General features: G+C 43.0%; 3 protein-coding genes and 1 non-coding gene across 6 annotated transcripts in view; all 4 read left to right on the top strand.

Annotated features, from left to right (window-relative positions):
- The first annotated feature begins 542 nt into the window (after positions 1-542).
- Positions 543-12448, top strand: LOC139302445 (palmitoyltransferase ZDHHC14-like). The gene is made up of 9 exons (XM_070926142.1): positions 543-832; positions 2515-2675; positions 4937-5080; positions 5510-5647; positions 7367-7415; positions 8826-8928; positions 9143-9252; positions 11179-11287; positions 11999-12448. Exons 1-9 carry the CDS (start codon positions 543-545, stop codon positions 12446-12448), a joined length of 1554 nt encoding a protein of 517 aa, XP_070782243.1.
- Positions 12449-15606: 3158 nt separating this feature from the next.
- LOC139302450 (ribonucleoside-diphosphate reductase subunit M2-like) lies at positions 15607-19633 on the top strand. 3 transcript variants are annotated; one of them, XM_070926148.1, is made up of 10 exons: positions 15607-15785; positions 16037-16105; positions 16538-16681; positions 16926-17042; positions 17564-17697; positions 17786-17880; positions 17982-18115; positions 18241-18345; positions 18461-18574; positions 19099-19633. In XM_070926148.1, exons 1-10 carry the CDS (start codon positions 15696-15698, stop codon positions 19249-19251), a joined length of 1155 nt encoding a protein of 384 aa, XP_070782249.1. In that variant the 5' UTR covers positions 15607-15695; the 3' UTR covers positions 19252-19633. The 3 variants fall into 3 exon arrangements, with proteins under 3 accessions (XP_070782249.1, XP_070782251.1, XP_070782250.1); XM_070926150.1 differs by having other exon boundaries at positions 16037-16109; positions 16545-16681; XM_070926149.1 differs by having other exon boundaries at positions 16037-16141; positions 16571-16681.
- On the top strand, positions 18882-19019 carry LOC139302750 (small nucleolar RNA SNORD94). The gene has a single exon (XR_011598924.1). It is a non-coding gene; the product is annotated as a small nucleolar RNA SNORD94 (small nucleolar RNA).
- Positions 19634-20496: 863 nt separating the features above from the next.
- lgals8a (galectin 8a) overlaps positions 20497-24945 on the top strand; it is a 5364-nt gene continuing 915 nt past the window's right edge. The window contains exons 1-8 of the mRNA XM_070926158.1: positions 20497-20591; positions 21569-21657; positions 21904-22114; positions 23240-23359; positions 23475-23525; positions 24004-24030; positions 24650-24738; positions 24915-24945. The exon at positions 24915-24945 is cut by the window's right edge and continues 135 nt beyond it. Of these exons, the coding sequence (XP_070782259.1) occupies positions 20553-20591; positions 21569-21657; positions 21904-22114; positions 23240-23359; positions 23475-23525; positions 24004-24030; positions 24650-24738; positions 24915-24945 (657 nt within the window). The 5' untranslated portion in view covers positions 20497-20552. The remainder of the gene's footprint in view (positions 20592-21568; positions 21658-21903; positions 22115-23239; positions 23360-23474; positions 23526-24003; positions 24031-24649; positions 24739-24914) is intronic.

The raw sequence follows: 24945 nt of genomic DNA, 5'->3' as shown, positions 1-24945 counted from the left end.
TAGAGGATCTGTGCAGTCCGGGACTCGGAGCTCCAGCAGCTCTGCGGAGGATCAGGATGCTCTTCACGTCCTCCTCCTCCTCCTCTTCCTCTTCGCCGACACAGACCCTCTGATCCTCCAGAGCGCTGCTGTCTCCCGATCCGGACCCGGCTCAACCCGGTCCCGTCCCGCTCCGTCTCCCGACCAGAACCGGATCCATCATCCAGGGATATTAACGCTGCATTATGTGAGAGGGACGCTGCATGGGCACGAGGCGGGGGTGTTATGGTGGGTTTTGGATTTTGGACCCCGCGCGCGTGCGTCTCTGACCACGAGTTGGTGTTTGTTTACGAAATATTACAAAATAAAAGCGGAAGATTTTGGATTAAAAATGTCGGATTTGCTTTCGTTTTGGCTCCAGACACAAAACCCTGACATGAGGATTCATTTGGGGGGCTGACTGAACATTTGGAGATCCTGAACGCACCAGCTGCACGCGCACAGCTCTGATATATTTTTTTCTGTCTGTCATTATTCATCTGTCCGCTCACCTGTGAGGACACATGTCTCAGATCCATCATGCGGCTCTGGACCAGCACCACCAGCAGCAGCCGGGTCAGTACAACCAGATCTGCACCCGCAGCAGCAGCGGCTCGTGCCCGGCCCCCACTGAGGGAACAGAGCCGACCTTCCCGGGCCACAGGAGCCGGACCCCCCGCAGGAAGTGGCAGGTGTTCCCGGGAAGGAACCGGTTCTACTGCGGCGGAAGGATCATGATGGCGAGACAGACCGGGGTCTTCTACCTGACCCTGGTCCTCATCCTGCTCACCAGCGGCCTCTTCTTCACCTTTGAGTGAGTGGACACGCACACACACGCACATGGACTGTTTTTTCATCTTTTGGGGGGTTTTCAGTGTTTTGGTCCCCACAAAGTTGTCGGTCCCTGGACCGTGAGTGGGCTCCCTGGTTTTAGGACCCCACAAATACAGAAAAGCAAGAACAAACGCACACACTTTGATGTTTTGGGTTTATGATCTAAAATGCTTCGAGCAGTTAAATGAGTAAAGTTAAAAAGGAAGTTGACCTTTGACCTCAGCTGGTGGTCATGAGCATTAAAATGAGACCAGAGTGAAATGACTCAATGATCGGGACTCGGACGTTTTTATTTATTTACTTATTTATTTGTACGATATTATTATGTGTCTACTTTTCTTTTGACATCTGATCTATAAATAAACTTAGTTCACTACTTGTGTACAGCAGGGGAAGAAAAACTCAGATCTTTAAGTAAAAAGTAGTAATACTACAGTGTAGAAATACGCTGTTACAAAAGTCTGCATTCAAAATCCCTACTTAAGTAAAAGTACAAAAGTTTTAGCATCAAGATATACTTAAAGTACCAAAAGTAAAAGTACTCATTCAGAAAAATATATATTATAGAATTGGATTATAAGTATTGATGCATTCATGTGTTCATCACTTTAATGTTGCAGCTCATTTTAATGGCGTTTCATACCGCTGAGCAGTTCAATCAGTAATAATGATACATCATGATTTATTTGATTGCATTTTGAATGAATAATCTGAGAAGTATCAAAGTAACTACAGCTGTCAGATAAATGTGGCGCAGCAAAAAGTAGTAAGTAATATTCGCTTCCAAAATGTAGTGGAGTTGAAGTATAAAGTACCTTAAAATTGTAATGAAGTACAGCAAAAGTAAATGTACTTTTTTCTTTCCACCGCTGGTTTCATCACAGTAAACTGAATACATTTGGACGGATGCTTTTAAAAACAGCATCTTGGAGTTTTTGATGGATGTTTTTCACTATTTTCCCACATTTTACAAACTAAACATTTAGTAAGTATGAAAAACTGTAAATTCACCAATAAAACAAAAACTCTGATATTTGAAACAACTACGATGTTTCTTTACAGATGATTCGGCTGTTTATGTTTTCTATGTTGAAGGACGACTTTAAAAGTCAAAAACAGACTGAAAACAGATTCTCGGAGCCGAGAGACGTCTGGAACGTTGGTCTCATTTTGTCCTCCCACATTCCTCACTGCAACTTCCAAAACACAGCAACCCCTGTGTTTCCCGTTTCCACGGCAACCACTTCCTGCAGCTTGTGTCACTATGACAGGAGATTGAAAGGCAAACCTGAGACTCAATTTATCACATTCTTAAAGTGAAATCTACAAAAAGTCTGTCGAGTGAAAATGACTCTTATTTTTCCTGATAGATGAAGAAAAAACAATAATTCTTCGGCTCAGAGTCATAAAACAAAATCAAAAAAGTTGATCCTCGTCCAACTGAAAACAGGCAGAGATGCAGTTTTTACATGTGAGCTCTTGTTTTGTGGAAAAGTAACCGAATGTGAAACTGCTGAAGATGCTGATCAACCGTCTGTAGAACGTCAGAGAGTTCAGTCTTCATTTTAAAGACAGATCTGAGACGCTTTGAAACCCCGTCCTCGTTGGCCCCACCAGAGAGCTCCTGTGATTGGCTGAGACTCTGTTTTTATTTGTCCTCAGCTGTCCCTTCCTGGCGTCCAACCTGACCCCGGCCATCCCGGCGGTCGGCGGCGTCCTCTTCGTCTTCGTGATGGGGATGCTGTTCAGGGCGAGTTTCAGCGACCCCGGCGTCCTGCCCCGGGCCACGCCGGACGAGGCCGCCGACCTGGAGAGGCAAATCGGTAACCATGGAAACGCACGCAAACATATTAGAAATGTTCTTCTCGTGACGCATTTTTTATCTGCAGCAAATCTCTCAACAAACTCCACCGACACAAGCGGCCTAAGCCGACCAATCACGGCTCTCGTTGTTTCGGCGCGGGCGCTCTGTAGCCGCGGGTGGCTCCATCTACAGGTACAGCAGGAGCACAGCAGCGGGAATAAAAGGCCATTCATTAAGTAGCTAATGGAGGTGAATGACTGATAATCTGTTCACTAATGAGACTGATGACTCACTACAGGAAGTCGCTCACCGCCCCCTCCACTCAGGCGTCTTTACAGGTGTGTGTGTGTGTGTTTAGATGTGTGTGTGTGTGTGTGTGTGTGTTTAGATGTGTGTGTGTGTGTGTGTGTGTGTGTGTGTGTGTGTGTTTTATATATGTGTGTATGTTTAAGATGTGTGTGTGTGTGTGTGTGTGTTTTATATATATGTGTGTGTATGTTTAAGATGTGTGTGTGTGTGTGTGTGTGTGTGTTTTATATGTGTGTGTGTGTGTGTTTTATATATGTGTGTATGTTTAAGATGTGTGTGTGTGTGTGTGTGTGTTTTATATGTGTGTGTGTGTGTGTTTTATATATGTGTGTATGTTTAAGATGTGTGTGTGTGTGTGTTTTATATATGTGTGTATGTTTAAGATGTGTGTGTGTGTGTGTATGTTTAAGATGTGTGTGTGTGTGTGTGTGTGTGTGTTTTATATGTGTGTGTGTGTGTGTTTTATATATGTGTGTGTGTGTGTGTGTGTGTGTGTTCTGTCACAAATGTGTCTCGGTGAATCAGTCGTTTCCACAGAAACTGAACGTCTCTCTCTGTCTCTCTCTCTCTCTGTCTCTCTCTCTCTCTCTCTGTCTCTCTCTGTCTCTGTCTCTCTCTGTCCCTCTCTGTCTCTCTCTCTCTCTCTCTCTGTCTCTGTCTCTCTCTGTCTCTCTCTCTGTCTCTCTCTCTCTGTCTATTTTTGGAAACCTCTTATTATTTTTTTGTTTTGTTTATTTATATATTTTTTTTCAACATCTGTGGAGCGACTGAGCTGTCAATCACCACAGAGGACGACCAAATATGGGAGAAGAAGCTGGATGTGAAACACTGGGCTCAGTGTGTTTGGAGGACGGACAGAAATAGTCTGCAGTTATTTTTTACTGGGTTTTGTTTGTGGTCAGGAATGTTTTCTATTCCTGACAGCCGAATCATCTGTAAAGAAACAACATCCTCACTTCCTGTCTGACAAACAAAACCAAAGACAGAAGAAAGTTTCCCGAAGTCGAGTCGAGACGAGATGAACCTTTATTGATCCTCAGAGGAGAAACGTGTCTTTCAGCTCCCAGTTTATTTCCTGTCTGGTCTCCAGCTGATCTCTGATGGACAGACAGCGTCCGAACACCGTGAAATGTGTCACGTAGAGGAGAGACAGTCCAACATGGAGGACGCTGTAGACCCATCAACACTGGGTCATTGAGGCGGATAGATCAGTAATATTTATAGCATAAACACCAGTGGAGCAAGAAGTACTCAGACCTTTTACTGAAGTAAAAGTAGTAATACCACAGTGTAGAAATACTCTGTTACAAGATCACTGGTTTAGTAGTTTGTGTGTTGTATGTTCTTGACTTTTATGTGTTTTAGTGACGTGAAGATGATCTTAGGTTATGTTACATACATGTTCCTAAACAAATACACATTCATATTAATAATACATTCATATACATATCGTTAATATCATTAATATCATTAGACACGTTGGCCGGAGTCAAATTCAGTTTAGTGAGTGTGAGTGTGAGTGTGTGTGTGTGTGTGTGTGTGTGTGTGTGTGAGTGTGTGTGTGTGTGTGTGTGTGAGAAACTCCTTGCAGAATATCAGTCGTCCTGTTTTTGTTTTTGTTTTCTGATCCTGGTGGTTGAACGTGACTCTGCAGCCTCACCAGCGTCCTGCTGATCTTCAGGTTTAACACAAATACAGTTTGTTACCATGTTGGCAATGCTAATGTTAGCATATTAGCATGAGCATAAAAAGCCATGGTTACACACAGTCACAGTTATTGTCAGACGTGACTCAAGTTTCATCCACGCTGCTTTGTGCTAAGGTTAGCGTAGCATGAGGTTAGCATAATGTATTTTTAAATGGCTAGTTAGTTTAGAGAGGAGGGACGTGATTGTCTGTGTCTTTTGTTTTTTATTAAATATGCTTAAAGTGTGTTCTTCTGTGTGTGTGTGTGTGTGTGTGTGTGTTCAGACTCGGGGGGCTGCTCCAGACCGCCGCCTCGCACCCGAGAGGTTCTCATCAACGGACAGACGGTCAAACTGAAGTACTGCTTCACCTGCAAGATCTTCAGACCGCCTCGAGCTTCACACTGCAGCCTGTGTGACAACTGTGTCGGTCAGTCAAACCCTGAGTTCTGCCTCTCAGGCTGCATACAGGTTATATGAGCTTGTTGTCCAACTGCATCTGTGAGCCAATGGGAAGAGAGCATTCTTCTAGTGGTCTTGTTTCATTTAATTACACCCGGTTTGTTTCTCTGCTCAAGACTTTAAGCAGCGTTAGCTTGATGTTGTTGTAAACAAGCTAACAGTCAGCCGGAGTCACTTTGTCACTTTGTCACTTTGAAGATTAAGATTTTTTATACAAAACGTGATCAGGTCATAAAAATTAGATATTGTTTAAACTGATACTGATTAAACTCTTCAACAGGAAACAAAGGTTTCTCGACCAACCAGCCAAAACATTAAAAATGCATCAGTAATAATAATAATCCAATATTTTCCTGCTTGTGTTCTGTCATGACTTCAGTTTTGTTTCCTCCCTCAGAGCGGTTCGACCATCACTGTCCGTGGGTCGGGAACTGCGTCGGACGGAGGAACTACCGCTTCTTCTACCTGTTCATCCTCTCGCTCTCCTTCCTCACCATCTTCATCTTCGCCTTCGTCATCACACACGTCATCCTCAGTGAGTAACACCTCCTCTTCCTCACACTGTTTCTACTGTGATTTTCTCTGCAGGCTGGAAAGTAACTACTGTACTTAAGTACAAATTTGAGGTACTTGTACTTTACTTGAGTCTTTCTGCTTCTCCTCCTCGACATCTCAGGGAAATATTGTAGAATCAGGAAGGAAGGAAAAGATCTGAAGAGTTTCTCTTCAGATCTTTTCATGTTCAACAGCTACACAATGACTCAGCGCATTTTAATGAATGTTTTCATCATCAGTTAATCAGCTGGTTATTATTTAATGAACTGACTCATTACTTAGTTTATAAAATGTAAAAGAAACTGACAAATGTCCAAAATATTTTCCTCAGTTTGGTCATTTATTCTAACGACTAATCTAAAAAAACGAAAGGAAATTCAATTTACAATCTTATGAAACAGAAAAGAAGATAAACTGACTGACAAACTGACTAACTGACTGCTTTCAGATCGAGTTCATTGATCTCCTGCAGAGCACGTGCACTTTGACCTCCTGCAGTCAGTGGAAACATAAAGCGATGAAGCGTTTGTCAACAGAGAAGTGATCAGTGAGAGTTTGTAGCTCTAATGAGCATCGACTGAGTCGCTTGATAACAGAAAGACGTCTGATATGTTCGAGCTCTGCTGCGTTCAGCTCTGTGCTGAAGCGCGTCGTGGCTCTGCAGCAGCTTCTCATCTGCGTAATGGACGAGACATTGACCCCCATAGGCCCCGCCCACTGCCCTGTGATTGACAGGCTGTCAGAGAGAGGCTGAGGCTGCAGTCTGTTCCCGCCGCCCGTCACTGATCGATGGGACCGGAGCGGTCCGGCCTCTGCTGGTTCAGTCTCACCGTTTCTACACTTTACGTTCACTGAATGTTGGATTGTTTCTCTCTCAGCAGGCTGATTTCATAGAAATGAACTGAATGTCTGGAAGGACGTTTAAAACTGATCATTGATTTTGTGTTTCTGGGTCTAAAGTCGGCGGCTGATTCTTCCCCCGTCACGCGTCATTGACCTAATTCTCTGCGTTCAGGCTGCTGATGTTGTTTTGCTGCCCTGCAGGCTGCTTCAGATTCAAACTCTAACAACCAGCAGTCTGTCTGAGATGAACTCGTGTCTTCCTCTCAACACTACGCTGCTTGTTTTCTGTTTTTAGCAGCAGAGCTATAAAAAGATCCTGCAGTGTCGTGACTTTGATCCGAAGATGTAAATTTAGAGATCAGTAACTGACGAGTTCGGCTCATTACTGGAAGTCTTGTCGCTGGTTAGTTTCTGGCCCAATCTGTCGATCTCAGACTTCTCGACAAGGTGCTTAATATAAAATAATGGTTCCTAATGATGTTTGGGAACCAATCATATTATTTGTTTCCATGTAGTCACATGGTCTCCATCACAGCAGCTGAGTCAGCTGATAGCAGCTCCTGTCTGCAGCGTCCTCATGGACGGACAGACAGCTGTCACTGATCACTGAGACACTGAAGGAAAGTTAAAAACAGGAGGATTCTCAGGCAGGTTCTGCAGCGTCTGTTTACTCTGGATGGACATCAGAGATGATGGTCACACTGAACGAGTCAACATGTGTCTCATGTCTGTGAGTTCAGGGAGATCTCTGACTCAAATTCACCTCCTGCAGTATCTTTGCCGTCCCAGCTCTCATGGTCCCCAGAGGATGAATCCTGACTGAATAACCTGAACACACATTCGCTCCTCTCTGCAGGATCGAACCGGACTGGTTTCCTGAGCGCGCTCAAAGACAGCCCGGCTAGATATCCTTTCACTGTTACTTCAAGCTTCATTTACAGCTTTCATCAAGTAAATTCATCCACATAAATACCCCATACTTTCCACTCATACACATCTCTACACAAGCATGTAGTTCCTGGTTATATGTGGTCATGCTGTTTGTCTTAATGTCACCACAGTTTCACTTCGACAGTCCAGCACACGATCACACACACCGCTGACACAGAAAATCAAGAGGCACTAATTACTCCTCATACACTCCCCCGCTCTCTCTCTCTGTAGGTTAATATGTGTTTGTGTTTCTGATAAATCAATGACTCTGACGCAGTCGCCTACCACAGGTCAATACGTCCCATAATGCATTGCCAAGGTCAAACTCTGCCCCGGTCTCACGCTCTGAGGGCCCCCTTTACATTCAGGTCCACCGGCTTCTTCTCTCTCTCCTGTTTCTACTGTTTTCCCTTTGATTCTGCTGTCGACTGCATTCCCCTCTCGGTAATTATTAGTGACAATCACAGCTCATTCATCTCAGGAAAAAAACAAACAAAGAAAAAATAAATACATATATATACATATATATATATATATATATATATATATATATATACACAGTCCGTCCTCTCCACTGTAAATACTGTATCATCTCCTCAGATGCTGGCACACACCCTTGTCTGGTCTGGTTGTGTTGATTCAAACTAAAAATCTTTATTTTCTATGTGACATGAATCCGCTTCGTCGTCAGTGTTTAATCAGGAGATCAGATGATCATGTGGTTTTCTGTCACACTTCCTTGTATATATTCAGAAATGATCTTATAAGTGCCTGAGGACAATTCGGCAATGATTCAAGTTTCATTGCACAGCGCCCTCTATGAGTGAGATAAAGTCAATGCATGAATCTAAAATGGATTCATTGATGGTCCGGGTGAAGAAAGATTTACGTCGGTGTCTTCTTTGAAACTACCACAAGGAGGCAGCAAAGTTGGACGTTTTCTAGTTCTTTATATAGTGTGACTATAACTATATATAGTATTATATAGTTTTTTATGGAGCCCGGCAGGCATTTGAGCAAATATTTAAAGTCAAACGTAAAACAGTGTTGTTCAACATGTGAAATCTGAAGTACTTCCACGAATCTTCATCCATTAAATCCGAACAGCTGATTTAAATGACATTACGTCGATCAACTGTCAGAGTTTATTTTGCACCAGATTTAACAATTAAACAATAATAAACTGTGTGTTAACGTTCATCACCTGCTGTCGTGTTTGTGAGGGGTGATATGTATGTATCACTGGGTGTCTGTGTGTGTTTGTGGATTATGGCACCAAGTGGGAGCACATAAAGAGAGAAAATGAAGGGATCCAGAGTGGAACCTTGTGGAACTCCACCGGTATTGTTGGGTTAAAGATTGTCCTTGACTCTGTTCTGCACCGTCCTGGAGGTGGTGGTGTGTTTCTTCTCCGTCTGGTCAATTGTTGGTTTATCGGGGTTCCACACCTACCTGATCAGCTCCAACCAGACCACCAACGAGGACGTGAGTATACAAAGCCCAAACTGTGATCCGAGGACCACCAGGACGTCCCTGAGAGGGCTCCAGGAGGACCGGACCATTCCTCTGTTACATACTTCACTAGAAAAAGAATGTGTAACCACTGTTTTGATCTGGTCGTGATATGTATTGGCTTCGCTGAACTGAACCAACACTCCTCTCTCTGTTTCTGTCGCGGTCTGATCCTGACCTGGTCCAGATTAAAGGGTCCTGGTCCACCAAGCGAGGGAAGGATAACTACAACCCCTACAGCTATGGAAACATCCTGACCAACTGCTGTGCAGCTCTGTGTGGACCTCTGCCTCCCAGGTCAGTAATGTCCTCTGCAGCACTAAAGTCTAGACTAAACTCAGGACTAAAGTCTGGACGCCTACAGACTTCTGATTGGGTCCGTTGTTTCTCTGATTGGAGGAAACGGCCATCAACGAGCACAGCAGACATATTTGAATCTCTGAACAAATCTCAGATGTGATCCAGAGGTACCAGGTTAGGAACAAGGCTAGCGTTACCATGACAACTGACTTGTCGGACATTCATGGTTCCCAGAGGATGAAACCTACTGACTCGGGTGATCCTCTGATTCTGTAGCGCCACCAGCAGGTCGAAGTTCTTACTGTAACATCTACTTGATGGACTGGCCCAAAACAGATATTCATGGTTCCAAGATGTTCCTAATTACTTTGGTGATGCCATCAGCATGTTAGCCTCGTGACTGTGAGCATGTTAGCGTGCTGACGTTAGCATTTAGCTCAAAGCATCACTGTGCCTCACAGAGCTGCTAGCGTGACACGCTCAGTCTTGTTAATGCTGATAATCTACATTCAGCTTCGATGTTCTTCTTCTTCCGTTTTGAATTCCCACGATCAGAAATGGAAACGAGCGACTGATGCTGCTGTCAGCGTCCAGACACGACTAATCGCTACAGACAGCGTGGTGTTGAGAATTCATCTGTTTCAAACCTTCAGCCGACTCTTTTTCTCTCTTCACATTTACACCAGCCACCAAATCCTGACTCCGCTGTTGGTCCTTCAAGTTAGAACAGACATGTTTTTGTTGTATTTCAGTTTCATCTTCACAAACAGCTGCAGACTGTTTCTGACTTTTCTTGATTTCGTTTCCTTCCTCCTCCTCCTCCTCGTCTCTGCAGACTCTGTGTTTCTGTGTTTAATGAGGACAGTTTTCAGTTGAGACCTTCCTCGAAGTAATTACACTCTTTCCCTCCTCCTCGCCGTCTGAGAGAGCACTTCCTCTTCTCTCCCTCGCTGCTGACAAACCGAGCTACAAAATGAATCAAAAAACAATCAAAGTGAGAGAACGGATCGCTGCCATTTCTACAATTCATCCTCCGTCATATACCTGCCTCTCTGCCTTCATCATCTCTGTGTTTCCAGAACCTCATCATCACAGAGACTCTGACAGTCAGCCGGAGTTAAACAGAATGAAATGAGGTTTGGTTTTGAAAACTGGACAGAGGAGAGGATTTGTGGTATATTTCCTTTTATTATAATAAACAGTAATATGGCCAAAAGTATGTGGACAGCTGTAACGTGATTATGACACAAACAGTCTAGTGTCATGAAGAGCGTCCGCATACTTATGGCCATATTAGTTTATATTGACATCAAATGATACTCATATTAAGAGAATGTGTCGTCCCCAGCTGTGTCCTCGCCTGACTGACAGCTGTTTGATTGATTGATTGATTTGGGAAACAATGATGGAGGACAGAGAGACAGCTGCCTGTAGGGAGGATATGAGAGAGGCGGATTTTCAAAATAAGAGCATGTGTCAGCAGAGGAAGGTGGAGGAGATGTTTGTTTTTCAGGACTGAACATATTACACACTCTGCTTGTTAGATCATCACCAGCTGGTGTGTGTGTGTGTGTGTGTGTGTGTGTGTGTGTGTGTCACAGTGTTTGACAGCTTATTAACATGTTGGCTTTACCTGCTGACACAGGTGATGACATCCATCTGCACACACACCGGTAAGAAGGAGTAGTGAAGTAGGTCCCGCCCACAGTGAGGCCTGTACACAAACTGATTGGTCTGTCTCGCTGTCAATCAACACAATCAATAACCCTGATCCTTATGAACAAAACTATCACACTTTACGTATTTGTTGCTTGAACTTTATATTTCTCGTATCAGAGCATCGTGTCAATAAAGCTTGAGTTTGAATTGAGTTGCATGACTGAGATGTTGCTGTAAAGTGACGTCTCTCTCTCTGTGTCTCAGTTTGATTGACAGGAGAGGTCTGATCCAGTCTGACACACCACAGACTGTCTCCCAGTCCAACGGGACCGGCGGCGGCAGCTACGCCTCCACCCAGCTCCACAGTCACATGGTGGGTGGAGGAGTGACATCACTGCTGATCAATACTGACACCTCATGTATGAGACAAATCACACGGACTGAAGAGAATCTACAGTCAAATCAAATCAACGTGTATTTATTTTAGACAATATAGTTACAGATTTCAGTGAACCTGGAGGCTCCGGAAAGAGCTGAGGGGTATTCACGACGTCCCCGGGTCAGGGTGAATCTGTGCGAGGGTCACCTTTGTTCCAACATGGAGGAAGCTAGCGTAGCTTATTAGCTTTGTGTCACCGTCCAGTTTTCTTTAGGCTCCTCTGTCAGAGTATAAACTGCTCCACAACAGAGACTTGGGTCACACACAGAGACAGGAGGACACCATGCTGATACAGCTTTTAATAAACTGTGGACACTTACTGTCACGTTAGCGACTGAGCTAATGAGCCCGCTAACTGTCAGTTACTGAGCTCGTAACTCAGAGAGCTTTTTCCTTCTTCAGTAAAACTCTTTATTGAATGAAATGATGAACAATCCTGAGTAAACACAGAAAAGAGAAAGAAGCTCAGAGAGGTATTGTGACGGATTAGGCTAGCATGTTAGCAGTTAGCTCTCCAGCTGCAGTAGTTCACCAGCTAGCCCTGAGAGTCACTGACAACAGATGTTTTCTCTGTGACACTTTGTGGTTTGACCAGGCTTTGAAACATTTTAATGGACTCATGTCTTTGACTGTCTCTGTCCTCAGTGTGATCAGGATCAGTGCCTCCAGAGCACCAAGTTTGTCCTCCAGGCTGCTGCCACCCCTCTGCTCCACAATGACCCCGTGGTTCTGGCCCCTCTACCAGGGAAGACCACTACGCTGGGGGGCCCCTGCGCCTACCTGGCCCCCTCCCAGCCCTCCTTGCCGTCCTGCGGGGGAGACGTCCTGACCCTGAGGGACTCTGCCGCCGACTCCCGCTGCCACCACCACCTCCACCATCACCACCATCATCACCACCACCACTTCGTCAGCCCGGAGGAGACGCCCTGCACCACCCCGCAGGGTGCCCTGCCCTGCCCCGCCCACCTGCACCTCCACCCCCAACCACACCCCCACCCACCTGTCCCCACCCCCACCGCCCTGTACGGCCCCTCCAGTCAGGACGCTCTGCACGAGGACTCGGTCAGAGGGCTGGTCAAACTCAGCTCCGTCTGAACCAAACTGACCACATGTCTTCAGTTCTTCTTTAACCTTCAGTGTTTTTCCACCCGCCTGTTTTTATGAGCAGTTCCAATTTGTGGGTAAAAAAAGCACCAAAACACCAGAAATCTGAAAAACGTCTAACTCTGTGTTTCCTGTTGTGTGTGGATAAAAATCAGAAACAGACTTTATGAATAAACGATGACGAATGAAGCAGGCGACTTGAACGTCACTCGGCCTCCAGAGAAGAGCTGAAAACATCAGATCTGCGATTTCTTTTGATGATTTTATGGAAATTTGGTTAAAATTTGGAGGAAAACTCGACTGATGACGTGACAGAGTCCGTCTTTCCAGGGCAAATCGAGCGGCTGATTCCATCTTTTTACTTCCTGAGTTTATCTTTGGTTTCCAACATGTTTTCTAACATGTGACCCCAGGAGGCTCCAAAACCTCCACTCCAGTGTGGAGAAATACTTTGAATGTTGAGACGTAAAATTTACAATTTACAGACAATAACTGAACATTTAACAGTTAATGAAATTAAAAAGAAACTCCAAATAATACAAATCTAAACATTTGGAGAATTTATTTTTGGTTTCAGCCTCATGACCTCAATATTTCTGAAATTCTGGTTACGGCCGGCTGCTGAGGGTCATGCCACTCTTCTTTTACATTTCTTACACTCAAAGATTCATTCATTAATCTGAAAAGTAATTGACAGATGAATCAGTGAAAAGACAGGAAAATCAGAGTTGAAGACTTGAACACGGGATCTGCAGGCCTTGAAAACTCTTAAAAAGCTTTGAATTCAGTTCCCTGGAAAAGGCCTCAGACGTATTAAAAGGTCTTGATTCTCTTATCTTGCCGGCAGTAGACAGAAACTTTTGTTATGAAGCTCAAAGACTTTAAATTGACTTAAATTAATTCATTAATTAGTTAATCCCTCCATCACATTAACTGATGAATTATTTATTACTATATATTTTACTAATTATATATAATATTAAGAACTGTTGTTATACAGCTGGGAAGCTCTGTCAACAATGTGTTATACATATCAATAAACTCTGATCCACTGGGACCACAGCTGAACACCTGAAGGGTGATCATAAAGGTGATAGTGTACATAGAAGTAACTCTCATCCTCTCTCTAGTCAATAATATTAGGCCTTATTGTCCCGACTGGTTTTCCAAACTGCATTCTGTGTTTTAAATTAAATTTGGTGAAACCTGCAGAAACCCTGTGGCAGCTGTCAGCGGTGTGAGATTGAATTAAAAACAATAAATGCCTTATTTTGAAATGTATTTCATGTAATCTGTGTGTCAGCAGTGATGCATGAAGCTCAGAGGAACTGAAAATCAGCACTGACATGTAGGTTTTTGAGACTGGAACAAAAACACTGGGTATGATCTCTTTCTTGACAGGTGATGAACGCTCACCTGAGCGCTGCCTTCTGGGAGTTGTAGGCGTAAAAGAAACTACAGTGCAGCTTTAAAGTTGATGAACTCTGGTGTGCAGATGTTGACGGGACGCCGGCAGCTGCAGGACTTTGTGACTCTCTCGGCATGTTGTCTTCACTCTTGTGATGATGTATCTTAGTAATGGAGGTCATCCAATCAGTTTGGGGGACACGAAGCTGCTGATTGGACGATTGATAACCTCCAGTCTGTGTGCCATTTTGCATTCAGTTTAATAATAATGAAAAAAACACCGGCACAGATTGTTGTTTTTGTGTCAAGAATTTCTCATCCAGCTGTTGATTTAACAACTGTGGATTTCAATAAAACACTTTTTAAAAAGAAAGAGTCTCTTCGTTTGTAGTTTAAAGCATAAAGAATAAATCAGGTTCACTATGGCCGACGCCCCCAGATTTCATGACTGGGTAAAATCTATGAATAAGCTTTAAAGAAACTTCCCTCATTTTGTTATTGATCAGATACTGATTGGGGATTCTCCTTCTTCTCTTTTTCCTTCTTTTAATATGATGTTTTATTGTTACTATGGGAGACAAAGAGAAGCACATACACATAAGTGTGTCTAAATGTGCATATTCAAGCAGGGGTTGCATCAGAAACCTTGGTATAATTTCAGGTGTTACAGGTGTTCATCCCAGCCGCTAGGTGGCGTCTCTGTCTGTGACGTGGGTTTCCAGGCCCTGTCGTTGTCTACCCCATCAGCCAATCAGAGCTCTCGCTTCGGCAGCAACCTGGAAACAGCTGTTACGTCAGCTTCAGCTGCAGGGAGGAAATCTTTCTGATCCCATCTGAGTTTGGAGGTAAAATGAAGCTGAAACGCTTCCTTCAGAGCCTGAAAGCTGAACAAATGAAAGATGCAACACGTTCAGTTACTCAGGAACAGAAACACACAATAATTCCGTCTTTAAATCAGTGTTAGTGTCGAAGTTTCGGGATGTGTTCCGTGTTTATAGTACTTAATAGACTTTAACAGTTACTGCCACTTCTAGTTCGTACCTGACGATACACATGACTCCTGTAAACTGTAGACTTATAATACTTGTAATAATACGTGACGTGTATGGTATGTTTTGGCGCTAAATCGTTATGATGACAACGCCTTTAAATTACAGTGAACAAAAAGCGCGGCGGCGGGAAACAAACCAGCAGTCAACACTATAAACACCGTCATACATTTATTATGACACTTGAATATGAAAAGAAATGGAGACACAAAGAAATGTATAAAGTTATCGCAAACATAGCGATTTAACTCCCAATGAAACAAATTATGGCGCATTACCTAACATCTCATAACGGAAGTCGGTCTTAGTTTTTGTGATTTCAACAACATTTTAACTTTTTGACACTGTTTTATGATTACACTTTAACGGCTTTTAATGTGAAACTAAAGCGTGTCTTTTGTCAGAGTCTGAAATGTTGCGTAAACGCTCATTCTGAGTAGTTTTGTAACGTCGGTTTCGGGCAGTTGTGTAACTCCGCACGAACAAAGCCCTTTGAATTTCCCGCAGCTGTTCAGGTGGCACGTGAGCGCGGCTCTCCACCCGATTGGCTCCGTCGCGGCGTCAGTTTAAAGAGCCGCCGCGAGCTGCGTTTCTATTGGCCAGCTGCGTTCTAGCGCCAAGATTTCAATAAATAGGCGAGCGGACAACAGACGCCGCTTCAGTCTCTGCTCTCCGTCACTGCCAGCTGCTAGTTTAGATCCTCGTCTTCTTTTCTTACTCCTTCTTTTAATTTCTTAACTTATCTTTTATTTATCTGTCCGTCTGAACTCGAGCACATCAACATGCTTTCTGCTCGCTCTCCTCTTTCCGTCAAGAATGAAAAGTCACTCAGCAGTCAGATGGACAACATGTCGCTGGACAAAGAAAACACGGTGAGACCAGAAAGACCGTAACACTGATGTTTCATGTCGCGTTTAAACGTTAAAATCTCCATTTGATGTTACGATAACAGTATTTGTAAGTTAAACATCATGGCGGCCATTTTCTGAGCAGTTCAGCCCGACAGCCTGACTGACCCACATTTCACCTGTATTTCAGCCGGTGGGATAGAAAAGAAAGCGTATTCATTCATTACGGAAAGTGCTTTTTGGTCACTAAGGACATCTTGTCTTCTCTCTTCCAGCCGCCGAGCCTGAACACGACCCGCATCCTGGCGTCTAAAACCGCGCGCAAAATCTTCGACGATCCTGCGGTGAGTCCCAATCTGCTGAAACCTTCAAGACTTCCGGTCACTTCAGACACATTATCAGCATCCATGTTAAAGGACATTATGACGAGTTGGTGTTTGTTATTGTGGTCATGTGGCGCCTAAAATGTCGGTTCTGGCGCCAACATGGACAATCAGCTGATGGTGGATTATATGACACATTCATGTCGCTGGATTCTGGCATATTTCTTCTTCTTTCTTTTCCATCGACTGCATCCAAAGTTAGAACGTTACAGACTTGTTATGAAGCGAAGTGTCGATCAGAGCAGTTCAGGTCAAACAGTCTTCACATTCTGCACTTTCTTATCTTTGAACACGAGCAGCGGTGGATGTGTTCTTCTGATCTTTGTATGTTTCTTGTATATTTGAGCTCTCAGGTGGTTTGTGGCTGACAGTCTTGTGTTTTGTGTTTTGCAGCCCAAAGCCGTGAAGAAGAGCAGCCGTGAAGAGGAGCCGCTGCTGAAGGAGAACCCTCGTCGTTTCGTCATCTTCCCCATCCAGTACCACGACATCTGGCAGATGTACAAGAAGGCCGAGGCCTCTTTCTGGACCGCAGAGGAGGTACGCGTGGACCCGTGTAGTCAGATCTTTAGTTCCCATCATCAGTCAGTGGCTCTGAGACTCAGCGTCCCTCTGTGGTCCCAGACCCGTGTCCTACTCTAGAAACACTGCAGAGTGAATGTGAATCTCTTTTATTGGTGTAAAAGTGTTCAAGTTTAAAATATATTTGATGACTTTAACGTGATCAGGTGTGCAGGCGGAGCCAGCAGCTGCTGGAGGATGTTGACGGCTTGTGTTTGTTCAGGTGGATCTGTCCAAGGACCTGCAGCACTGGGAGTCCCTGAAGGACGAGGAGAGGTACTTCATCTCTCACGTGTTGGCTTTCTTCGCCGCCAGCGACGGCATCGTCAACGAGAATCTGGTGAGGACCCTGAAACATCAGCTCTCAGATCAATGACTGATTATTGAGTTATTCTGGTGGTTTCGTCCTGAAGGGGGACAAGAAGCACCAATGTGACGACAGTTAGTACTGTTAAACCGTCGCAGGCTGAAAGTAAAAGACAAAGTTCCAACATGTAAAGATAAGCAGCTGAACTGGGGTCAGATCTCATGTTGTCCTCTGCTGACTGGCTGTTTGCTGCTGTTCAACTGAATATTTTAGTTAATATAAAATCCTAAAGCACAAGGTGACGTCCTCCTATTGAATATTTTTTTTCGTCCCAAACCCCCAAATATTGACTTTACTGTCATGCGAGATCAAGAAAAGCAGCAAATTCTCAACAAATATGTAGCTTTTTTTTTTTACTTGAAACACGACTCAAACGTGAATTGATTATCAGTCATTTTCTTCTGATTAATTCATTGTTGCGGCTCTAAATGAGTTGATGCTCTGGTTGTAAACGTGGACCTGTTGTCTCCCCTCGTCCTCCTCGTGACCACCAGGTGGAGCGCTTCACACAGGAAGTGCAGGTGACGGAGGCGAGGTGTTTCTATGGTTTCCAGATCGCCATGGAGAACATCCACTCAGAGATGTACAGCCTCCTCATCAACACCTACATCAAGGAGCCCACAGAGAGGTGAGACCACTCTGTTACTGGTGTGCTGGTCTGTACTGGACTCTGCCGGTCTGTGCGGGTGTCTGACCGTGTGTTCAACGACCCACAGGGAATACCTCTTCAACGCCATCGAGACTTTGCCGTGTGTGAAGAAGAAGGCCGACTGGGCGATCAACTGGATCGGCAACAAGAACGCCAACTACGGTAAAGCTGCTCCCTGTGGCTCCGAGACGGCCGCGTTCCTGGTTGATCAGGTTTGATGTTGATCTTCTATCTGTTATTGATCGTGACTCTGGTTCCTTTAGGAGAGCGCGTGGTGGCCTTCGCCTCCGTGGAGGGAATCTTCTTCTCCGGTTCCTTCGCTGCCATCTTCTGGCTGAAGAAGAGGGGCCTGATGCCCGGCCTGACCTTCTCCAACGAGCTCATCAGCAGAGACGAGGTGACGCACCGGCCGCCAATGATTATATATCGGCAGTGAGATCAATATTAAGCTTCCTGTTGCTGGTTCAGGGTCTGCACTGTGACCCAGTGTCTGTGGAGTAACTGTGTGTGTTGCTGGTTCAGGGTCTGCACTGTGACTTCGCCTGTCTGATGTTCAAACACCTGGTCAACAAGCCGTCGATAGAAACCGTCACCAACATCATCAAGAACGCCGTGGAGATCGAGCAGGTCGGTCAAACGGACCAATGTGGAGATCCTGAACTTGTTCTGGTTTCTCTCCTTCAGTCGGTTGATGGTTTCACTGGTTTTAATGGTGTGTTGTTGTTCTTGTTGTTCTGTTCAGGAGTTCCTGACGGAGGCTCTGCCGGTGAAGCTGATCGGGATGAACTGCGAGCTGATGAAGCAGTACATCGAGTTTGTAGCCGACAGACTGATGATGGAGCTCGGCTTCACAAAGGTAACCACAGCTCCCAGTAACGGCTGCTGAAACCATTTTGAAGGTGTCTGCTGGTGGAGAGAACATTTACATTTCACTTTACTACATTTCAACCTTATTTGGGCATTTTATTTTGAAAGGAAACGTGAATTAAAATCTTCCACTTGACGTCGTTTATAAAGCGGTCTTTGTGCTGACGTCGGGTCAGTTACGGTGGACATGTTAAATGTAGGTTGTAGTGGAACATAAATCTCCACTTGGGAAACACTTTGAAAGTTTTTAAAGAAGTAGTCAGAACAGCTGGCTCCTGATCCTGGTCTGGATCAGGTCTGTGATGATGAGAGGCGCAGGGGTACGGACCTCAGCCAATGATGGGGGCTGAGTGCTGCAGCGACGCTCTGATTGGAGGACGAGTGGTTCACTGACAGACGAGCAGCAGCACGAGACAGACGCCTGTCTGAACAGACCGTCGCCTGATACTGCATTTCACAAGTTAAATGTTCCTTTTTCTAAACTGACCTCCGATCTGTCGGCCGTCTCTGCAGATCTACCGGGTGGAGAACCCCTTCGACTTCATGGAGAACATCTCTCTGGAGGGAAAGACCAACTTCTTTGAGAAGCGTGTGGGCGAGTACCAGAGGATGGGCGTGATGTCCGGCTCCACAGACAACACCTTCAGGCTGGACGCAGACTTCTGAGGACCGAGGTGGACCGACCCACGCTCGGTCACATCTCAGACGCCTTTGACTCCCGCAGCTGATATCAAGTTAGAGCCGTTTTTAACCGATGAGGCAGAAAGTCGGCGGGTGGAAACGCTCGGCTGTAGAGACGGATGGACTTGATTTTATGTTTCACAGCCAATCAGAGTACGGACTGTAAGTGCACCACTGCCCGGGGACCTGTCCACAAACCAGGACTATTATCTGGAGAACTGCGGAGTGTTCAGCTCGGTTTGGATCAGACCCTGGTTTCATGTTTTGTCTGTTTTCTTCTAACTTTATAGTTTTGGTTTTATAAAATCTACTACATTATGTTTTTATATCTGCCTAATGTGGTGTTTTAGGTTATTTTGTGTGTAATTTGTACAGTTTTGTTTTGTAATAAAGTCAATTATATGTAAACGCTCATTCCTACACGTCTACTTTGATTAGTGTAAACGCAGCTGGGAAGGTTAAGTTTGGTTTTATTCATCTTAAGAACAAGCTTATTCTTTCTTTAGGAAGGTATTGGTTTTAGTTCAACACATAAACTACCATAAAGCCACGCCGTATTTCATGTTTCTTTCTTTACAGATGAAGAAATTGAGGAAAATGTTGTCCTTATGCTAAGCTAAGTGGTATCAATCTGAACAAAAACCCTCACAGACAATAATTTAGTTAGTGGGAACATGAGTGGATACATGTACAGAATCATTACTATAAAGCCAGTTATATATGAAGGTAAATGACTATTTCTCCCACAACTGGTCTTTCAATATTTTAATAACTTGGCATTGGAGGATTGGTAATAATGACATTAACTTTTTTGAAAAGCACAATTATTGCAGAGTTAAAAAGCTCCAAAAACTGGAATATTCTTTTGGAGAAATAGAGCAGTTTTTATTCAATTGAACTCCGTATTTATCTGATGCCCTGACATAGTGGGTGTGATCCGGGATAATGGGTCATTATTGGACTCATGAGACTGGAATCAGCGTCTTTTACCAAACCTCTGCAGACCACTAGGAGCGGACAGCTACGTATCTCACCGCGCCACACTCCGTATGTAATATTACACATTAAAAGTGTAAAAACTGGAAGTGAACTAATGTTTGCAACAGGTGATTTTAACTGCACCTTTGGACGGTTCAAAGGAAACCTTTGTAATGCTGAGTACTAACAGTGTGTCTCTTTCTGAAGCCGGTCTGACTCATCCTTGTAACCGTCAACCTTGCTGACGTTGAATAAGGAAGTAAACAATACATTACGCCAGCTTCAGGTCGCAGCCGTTTTGCTCCAAAATGTCTATTTCAAACCCGAGACAGACGTTTCGTAACCCGGTAAGATGTTTTCTGTGTTTATCTTACGTAGTTTCTGTTTTTATTCACCTTCTTTGTCGTCATTAACGTTATATTGACTACTTATCGAAGGGTTGTCAGTGAGCAGGCTAGCTAAGCGCTCAAGTTGCATTAGTTTTAGCTGCGCAAAGAAATGTATCATGTGAAATTGTCTTGTATAACATGTTAAACAGTTTTCTCAATTTTGGTAGTATTCCTGGGGAAATCGGCATATATCACATTAACCAAATAACTTTATTTCGGTTAAATTTAACGCTGAAAGCTTTGGTCCGCCCAGTAGCTAACGTTACACTGAGTCTGGTGTACGAATATTTTAGGTGGACTCTTAATTATAGTTCGTTTTGCACTTGTGACTAATTTGTGTTTCGTGGAGGCCGAATTAAAAAGTTTGTCTACCAACTTAGGTTAAGTAATATTGGTGGTTAGCGTTTGAAGATTCGCGAGGAAATATTTTAACATTCATAATTTCTAATGGAGTTTGGCGTCAATACAAGACACCATGTTCAATAGACTGCTTTCTGTTGTAGCACGGTCAGTTTTTTTCCTGCCATTGAAATGCGAAGACCTGTGTATGAACTACGACATTAACATAAAATTGTAACGTTAAAAAGAAGGAACAAACTCTTCACAAATGATAAAAAGTCCTTTAAGTAAAAGTTCTGCCCTCAGACATTTCAAGAGTTAGCTAAATGAGTGAGTATCAAAAATACAGATGGTCATGATGAAGAATGGTGTTGAGTCAAAATTATACTGAATTTTTCTCATGTTTTATTGTGGAAATAAACTTATAGAATAATGCCTCCAAATTTGGCACATTTCTTTTCAGTTTACTGTTGATGTTTTGATAGAAATAAAAATGAATTTCCCTGTCATCAAACTCCTGTATTTCTCCTGAATCTTGTGGTTCTTGACAGATGTTTTCAGCTGTCTCCTGAATATTATTGATTTCTCCCCCACAGAGGATTCCTTTCGCTGGGACGATCCTGGGTGGTTTGTTGCCGGGGGAGATGGTACTCTTTCAGGGCTCAGTGCCTTCCAATGCTGACAGGTGAGGACACGCAACACAAAATCATGAAGTATAAAACCTGGTTTTACACCTGCTTGATCCAGCTGTGTTTACAACATCATTACAAACCGACGGTGACATCACTACATTTTATTTTAAAGATGTCCAATCCAAACATGTCAGCCTTAACTTTGGAGAAATATATCAAGACATCAAGAATATTGAGTTTTTCCACTTTTTAAACTTCAACTTACCCGGGTTAAGTCGTCCCTCTGTGTTGTCTTCCAGGTTCCAGATAGATTTCATGTGTGGCAGCAGCGTGAAGCCGAGAGCCGACGTGGCGTTTCATTTCAACCCGAGATTCCAGAGGTCACCTTGTATCGTCTGCAACTCTCTGCAGGGGGAGCGCTGGGGCCGAGAGGAGATCCTGTACCAGATGCCCTTCGCTGCCGGGGCCACGTTCGAGCTCATCGTCCTCGTCCTGAAAGACAAGTTTAAGGTGAGAGACAAGTTTTTGCAGTGTAGCTGTGTCTCCTCCTCACATGGTTTAATTTCAATACCTGTTCAAATGATCCAATATTTCTCTAAAAATCAAAGATTAGAAAATGTCCTGAAGGTGAAAACATATTTGTGTATCAGAACTTTTTTCTTCTTTCCTTTCCATTTATCATCTCACGACCCCCTTTATCTGGTGACCCTTTGGAGGGGCCGACCCCTAGGTTGGGAACCTAAAGTAGTTAAATAAATATATATATAAAGTAGTTAAACTAGCTAACTGTATATAAAGTAGTTCAAACTAGCTAACTGTATTTAAAGTAGTTAAACTAGCTAATTGTATATGAAGCAGTTAAACTAGCTAACTGTATATAAAGTAGTTAAACTAGCTTATTGTATATGAAGTAGTTAAACTAGCTAACTGTATATAAAGTAGTTAAACTAGCTAACTGTATATGAAGTAGTTAAACTAGCTAACTGTATATAAGGTAGTTAAACTAGCTAACTGTATATGAAGCAGTTAAACTAGCTAACTGTATATAAAGTAGTCAGAACTAGCTAACTGTATATAAAGTAGTTAAACTAGCTAACTGTATATGAAGCAGTTAAACTAGCTAACTGTATATAAAGTAGTTAAACTAGCTAACTATATATAGGTAGTTAAACTAGCTAACTGTATATGAAGCAGTTAAACTAGCTAACTGTATATAAAGTAGTTAAACTAGCTAACTATATATAGGTAGTTAAACTAGCTAACTGTATATGAAGCAGTTAAACTAGCTAACTGTATATAAAGTAGTTAAACTAGCTAACTGTATATAAAGTAGTTAAACTAGCTAACTGTATATAAAGTAGTTAAACTAGCTCCACCTTGAGCAGCTCCAACAGTAAATGCTGCTCTAACATTGATGCATCAGTATTAACAATCTATTAATGTCAGATAGAATCAGATATCAGTCACTGGAGACATTTTTCTGCACAACCAGTACCTTTATTACATGAAGCTGATAATACTTATGTACTTTTATTTAAGCAAGGGCTTGTATTTGTAATGGAGTATTTTTACATTGTTGTACTGCTACTTTTACCTAAGCAACAGATCTGAGTACCTCTTTCACCACGGCTCCAGGTGGCGGTGAACGGAGGTCATGTGTTGGAGTATAAACAGAGACTGGATCTGGAGCGGGTCGACACTCTGTACATATCTGGAAAGGTCAAAGTTGAAGCTGTCGGCGTCCTCCCGAGCTCTGTGAGTCGCTCTCTACAGAGCATGTTTCAACAATCTTTGTCGAAAGGTTTGTGGGTTTTTTCTTCATGTGATAAAACTTGTGATGAAGTTGAATGAGGTGTTTTGTTGTTTTCAGAGTTCACTTTCTCCTGCAGCCAGCCTGACCAGCCTGCTCTCAGAGATGAATGTAAGAACAAACGTTCATTTTCTGCCATCAGAGTTGAAACAATTAGTCAGTCAATATACAGAAAAGTGATCAATGAAAAGGCACCAAACGTGTGGAGGTCACTGCTTCTAAAATGTGAAGATTTGTTTACTTTCCTTCATTTCAAATGATTCATAAATCAAAATCTTTCTTGACTTGAACAGAAATCACGTCGGGTTCTGGAGATGTGATGTTTACACATAGAAAGAATTAAAACAAGAATGTTATATTTGCAAATAATGTCCTCAAACAGAAGCATGTAACATGTAAACAACACCGGACCTAAAATCACACCACAAGTGAGCCGTGCAGTAGAGGATGAAGCGTTTCTATATTAGAATAAAAATGTGAAGTCTGGTGTTTTTAAATTATTATTTTTACTGCAGCTGTCAAACTTGTTATTGTGTGTGTTTTTGTATTTATATGAATTTTAATTATTTTTTGTTTGTTCATCCTCCAGCAAATAATCTCCTCTTCAGGCGACTTGGTGAGTTTTACTGTTGCATGATGAATTTGATGAGCATACTCAAACTGTAGAGACACGTTTTTAAAATAAATCACAAACTTCACATTTTCCCCATCATGCGTTTCGTCCTGTTTATGGATTTATTAATAATTTTAACCAAATATGTTGTACCAAACAACTCGTAGGGATATATCCTAGTATTTGCTGTAGCACCACTTCTCAAAACATAGTTATTATGATAGAGAACTCTGAATTTGCTTTGAAAATGTAGCTTTCCTTCCTTTCTCCTTATTATGATGATTATTATTATTATTATTATTATTCCTCCTTCCTTCTTCATCATAAGTATTTTATATGTGGTTCATTTAATAGCAGACACCTGGTTACACAAACAGTACAATGTGACCTCTGACCTTTAAGTACTGATAGTGAAGCAGAAGAGAATTTAGTTACAAAAATACTCATGTTTTCTGTTTTGGGGATTTTCATGTTTTTAGGAAGGAAAGAAAATATTGTCTTTCTTCCTTCTGTCTTCACCTCTTCAGTTATTATTCTTCCTTCCTTCCTTGTTTCCTTCTTCAGCTGATCTGAGACCTGGTTCAGGTGTTGAGTGTCTCTGGTCTGTGTGTGATTCCTACAGAGCGTTCCCTTCAGAGGTGAGCTGGTTAAAGGACTGAGTGTCGGACGCAGCATCACTGTGAAAGGAGAAACCAATCAGAACGCACAGAGGTAAATGACACCTCAACACGCCTGCGTGTGTTTTACTGTTTCAATATCGGCAGTAAATTATTTATCAGAAGTGACAAAACTGCAGAAAGAAAAATCCTTTTAGTGGACAAAAAAAATCAAATCAAAGTGTTTGTTATAGGACGTCAGAATGAATATTTAGTATTTCTGTGTTTCAGTTTCGGTGTGAACCTGCGAGTGTCCGGCAGC

This window comes from Enoplosus armatus, chromosome 19 (genome assembly GCF_043641665.1).
Source record: "Enoplosus armatus isolate fEnoArm2 chromosome 19, fEnoArm2.hap1, whole genome shotgun sequence".
Classification (NCBI taxonomy): Eukaryota; Metazoa; Chordata; class Actinopteri; order Centrarchiformes; family Enoplosidae; genus Enoplosus; species Enoplosus armatus.
The sequence above is the reverse complement of the archived record's forward strand: the minus strand, read 5'-3'. Positions and strand labels throughout refer to the sequence as shown.

Excerpts from the sequence above, each read along its gene's own strand:
- LOC139302445 (XM_070926142.1), top strand. The coding sequence starts at position 543 with ATGTCTCAGATCCATCATGCGGCTCTGGACCAGCACCACCAGCAGCAG. Across the intron at positions 833-2,514 it reads GGCCTCTTCTTCACCTTTGA|CTGTCCCTTCCTGGCGTCCA; the intron begins GTGAGTGGACAC and ends ATTTGTCCTCAG. Across the intron at positions 11,288-11,998 it reads CCCAGCTCCACAGTCACATG|TGTGATCAGGATCAGTGCCT; the intron begins GTGGGTGGAGGA and ends CTCTGTCCTCAG.
- LOC139302450 (XM_070926149.1), top strand. The coding sequence starts at position 15,696 with ATGCTTTCTGCTCGCTCTCCTCTTTCCGTCAAGAATGAAAAGTCACTC. Across the intron at positions 18,346-18,460 it reads ACGCCGTGGAGATCGAGCAG|GAGTTCCTGACGGAGGCTCT; the intron begins GTCGGTCAAACG and ends TGTTCTGTTCAG. Across the intron at positions 18,575-19,098 it reads TGGAGCTCGGCTTCACAAAG|ATCTACCGGGTGGAGAACCC; the intron begins GTAACCACAGCT and ends CCGTCTCTGCAG.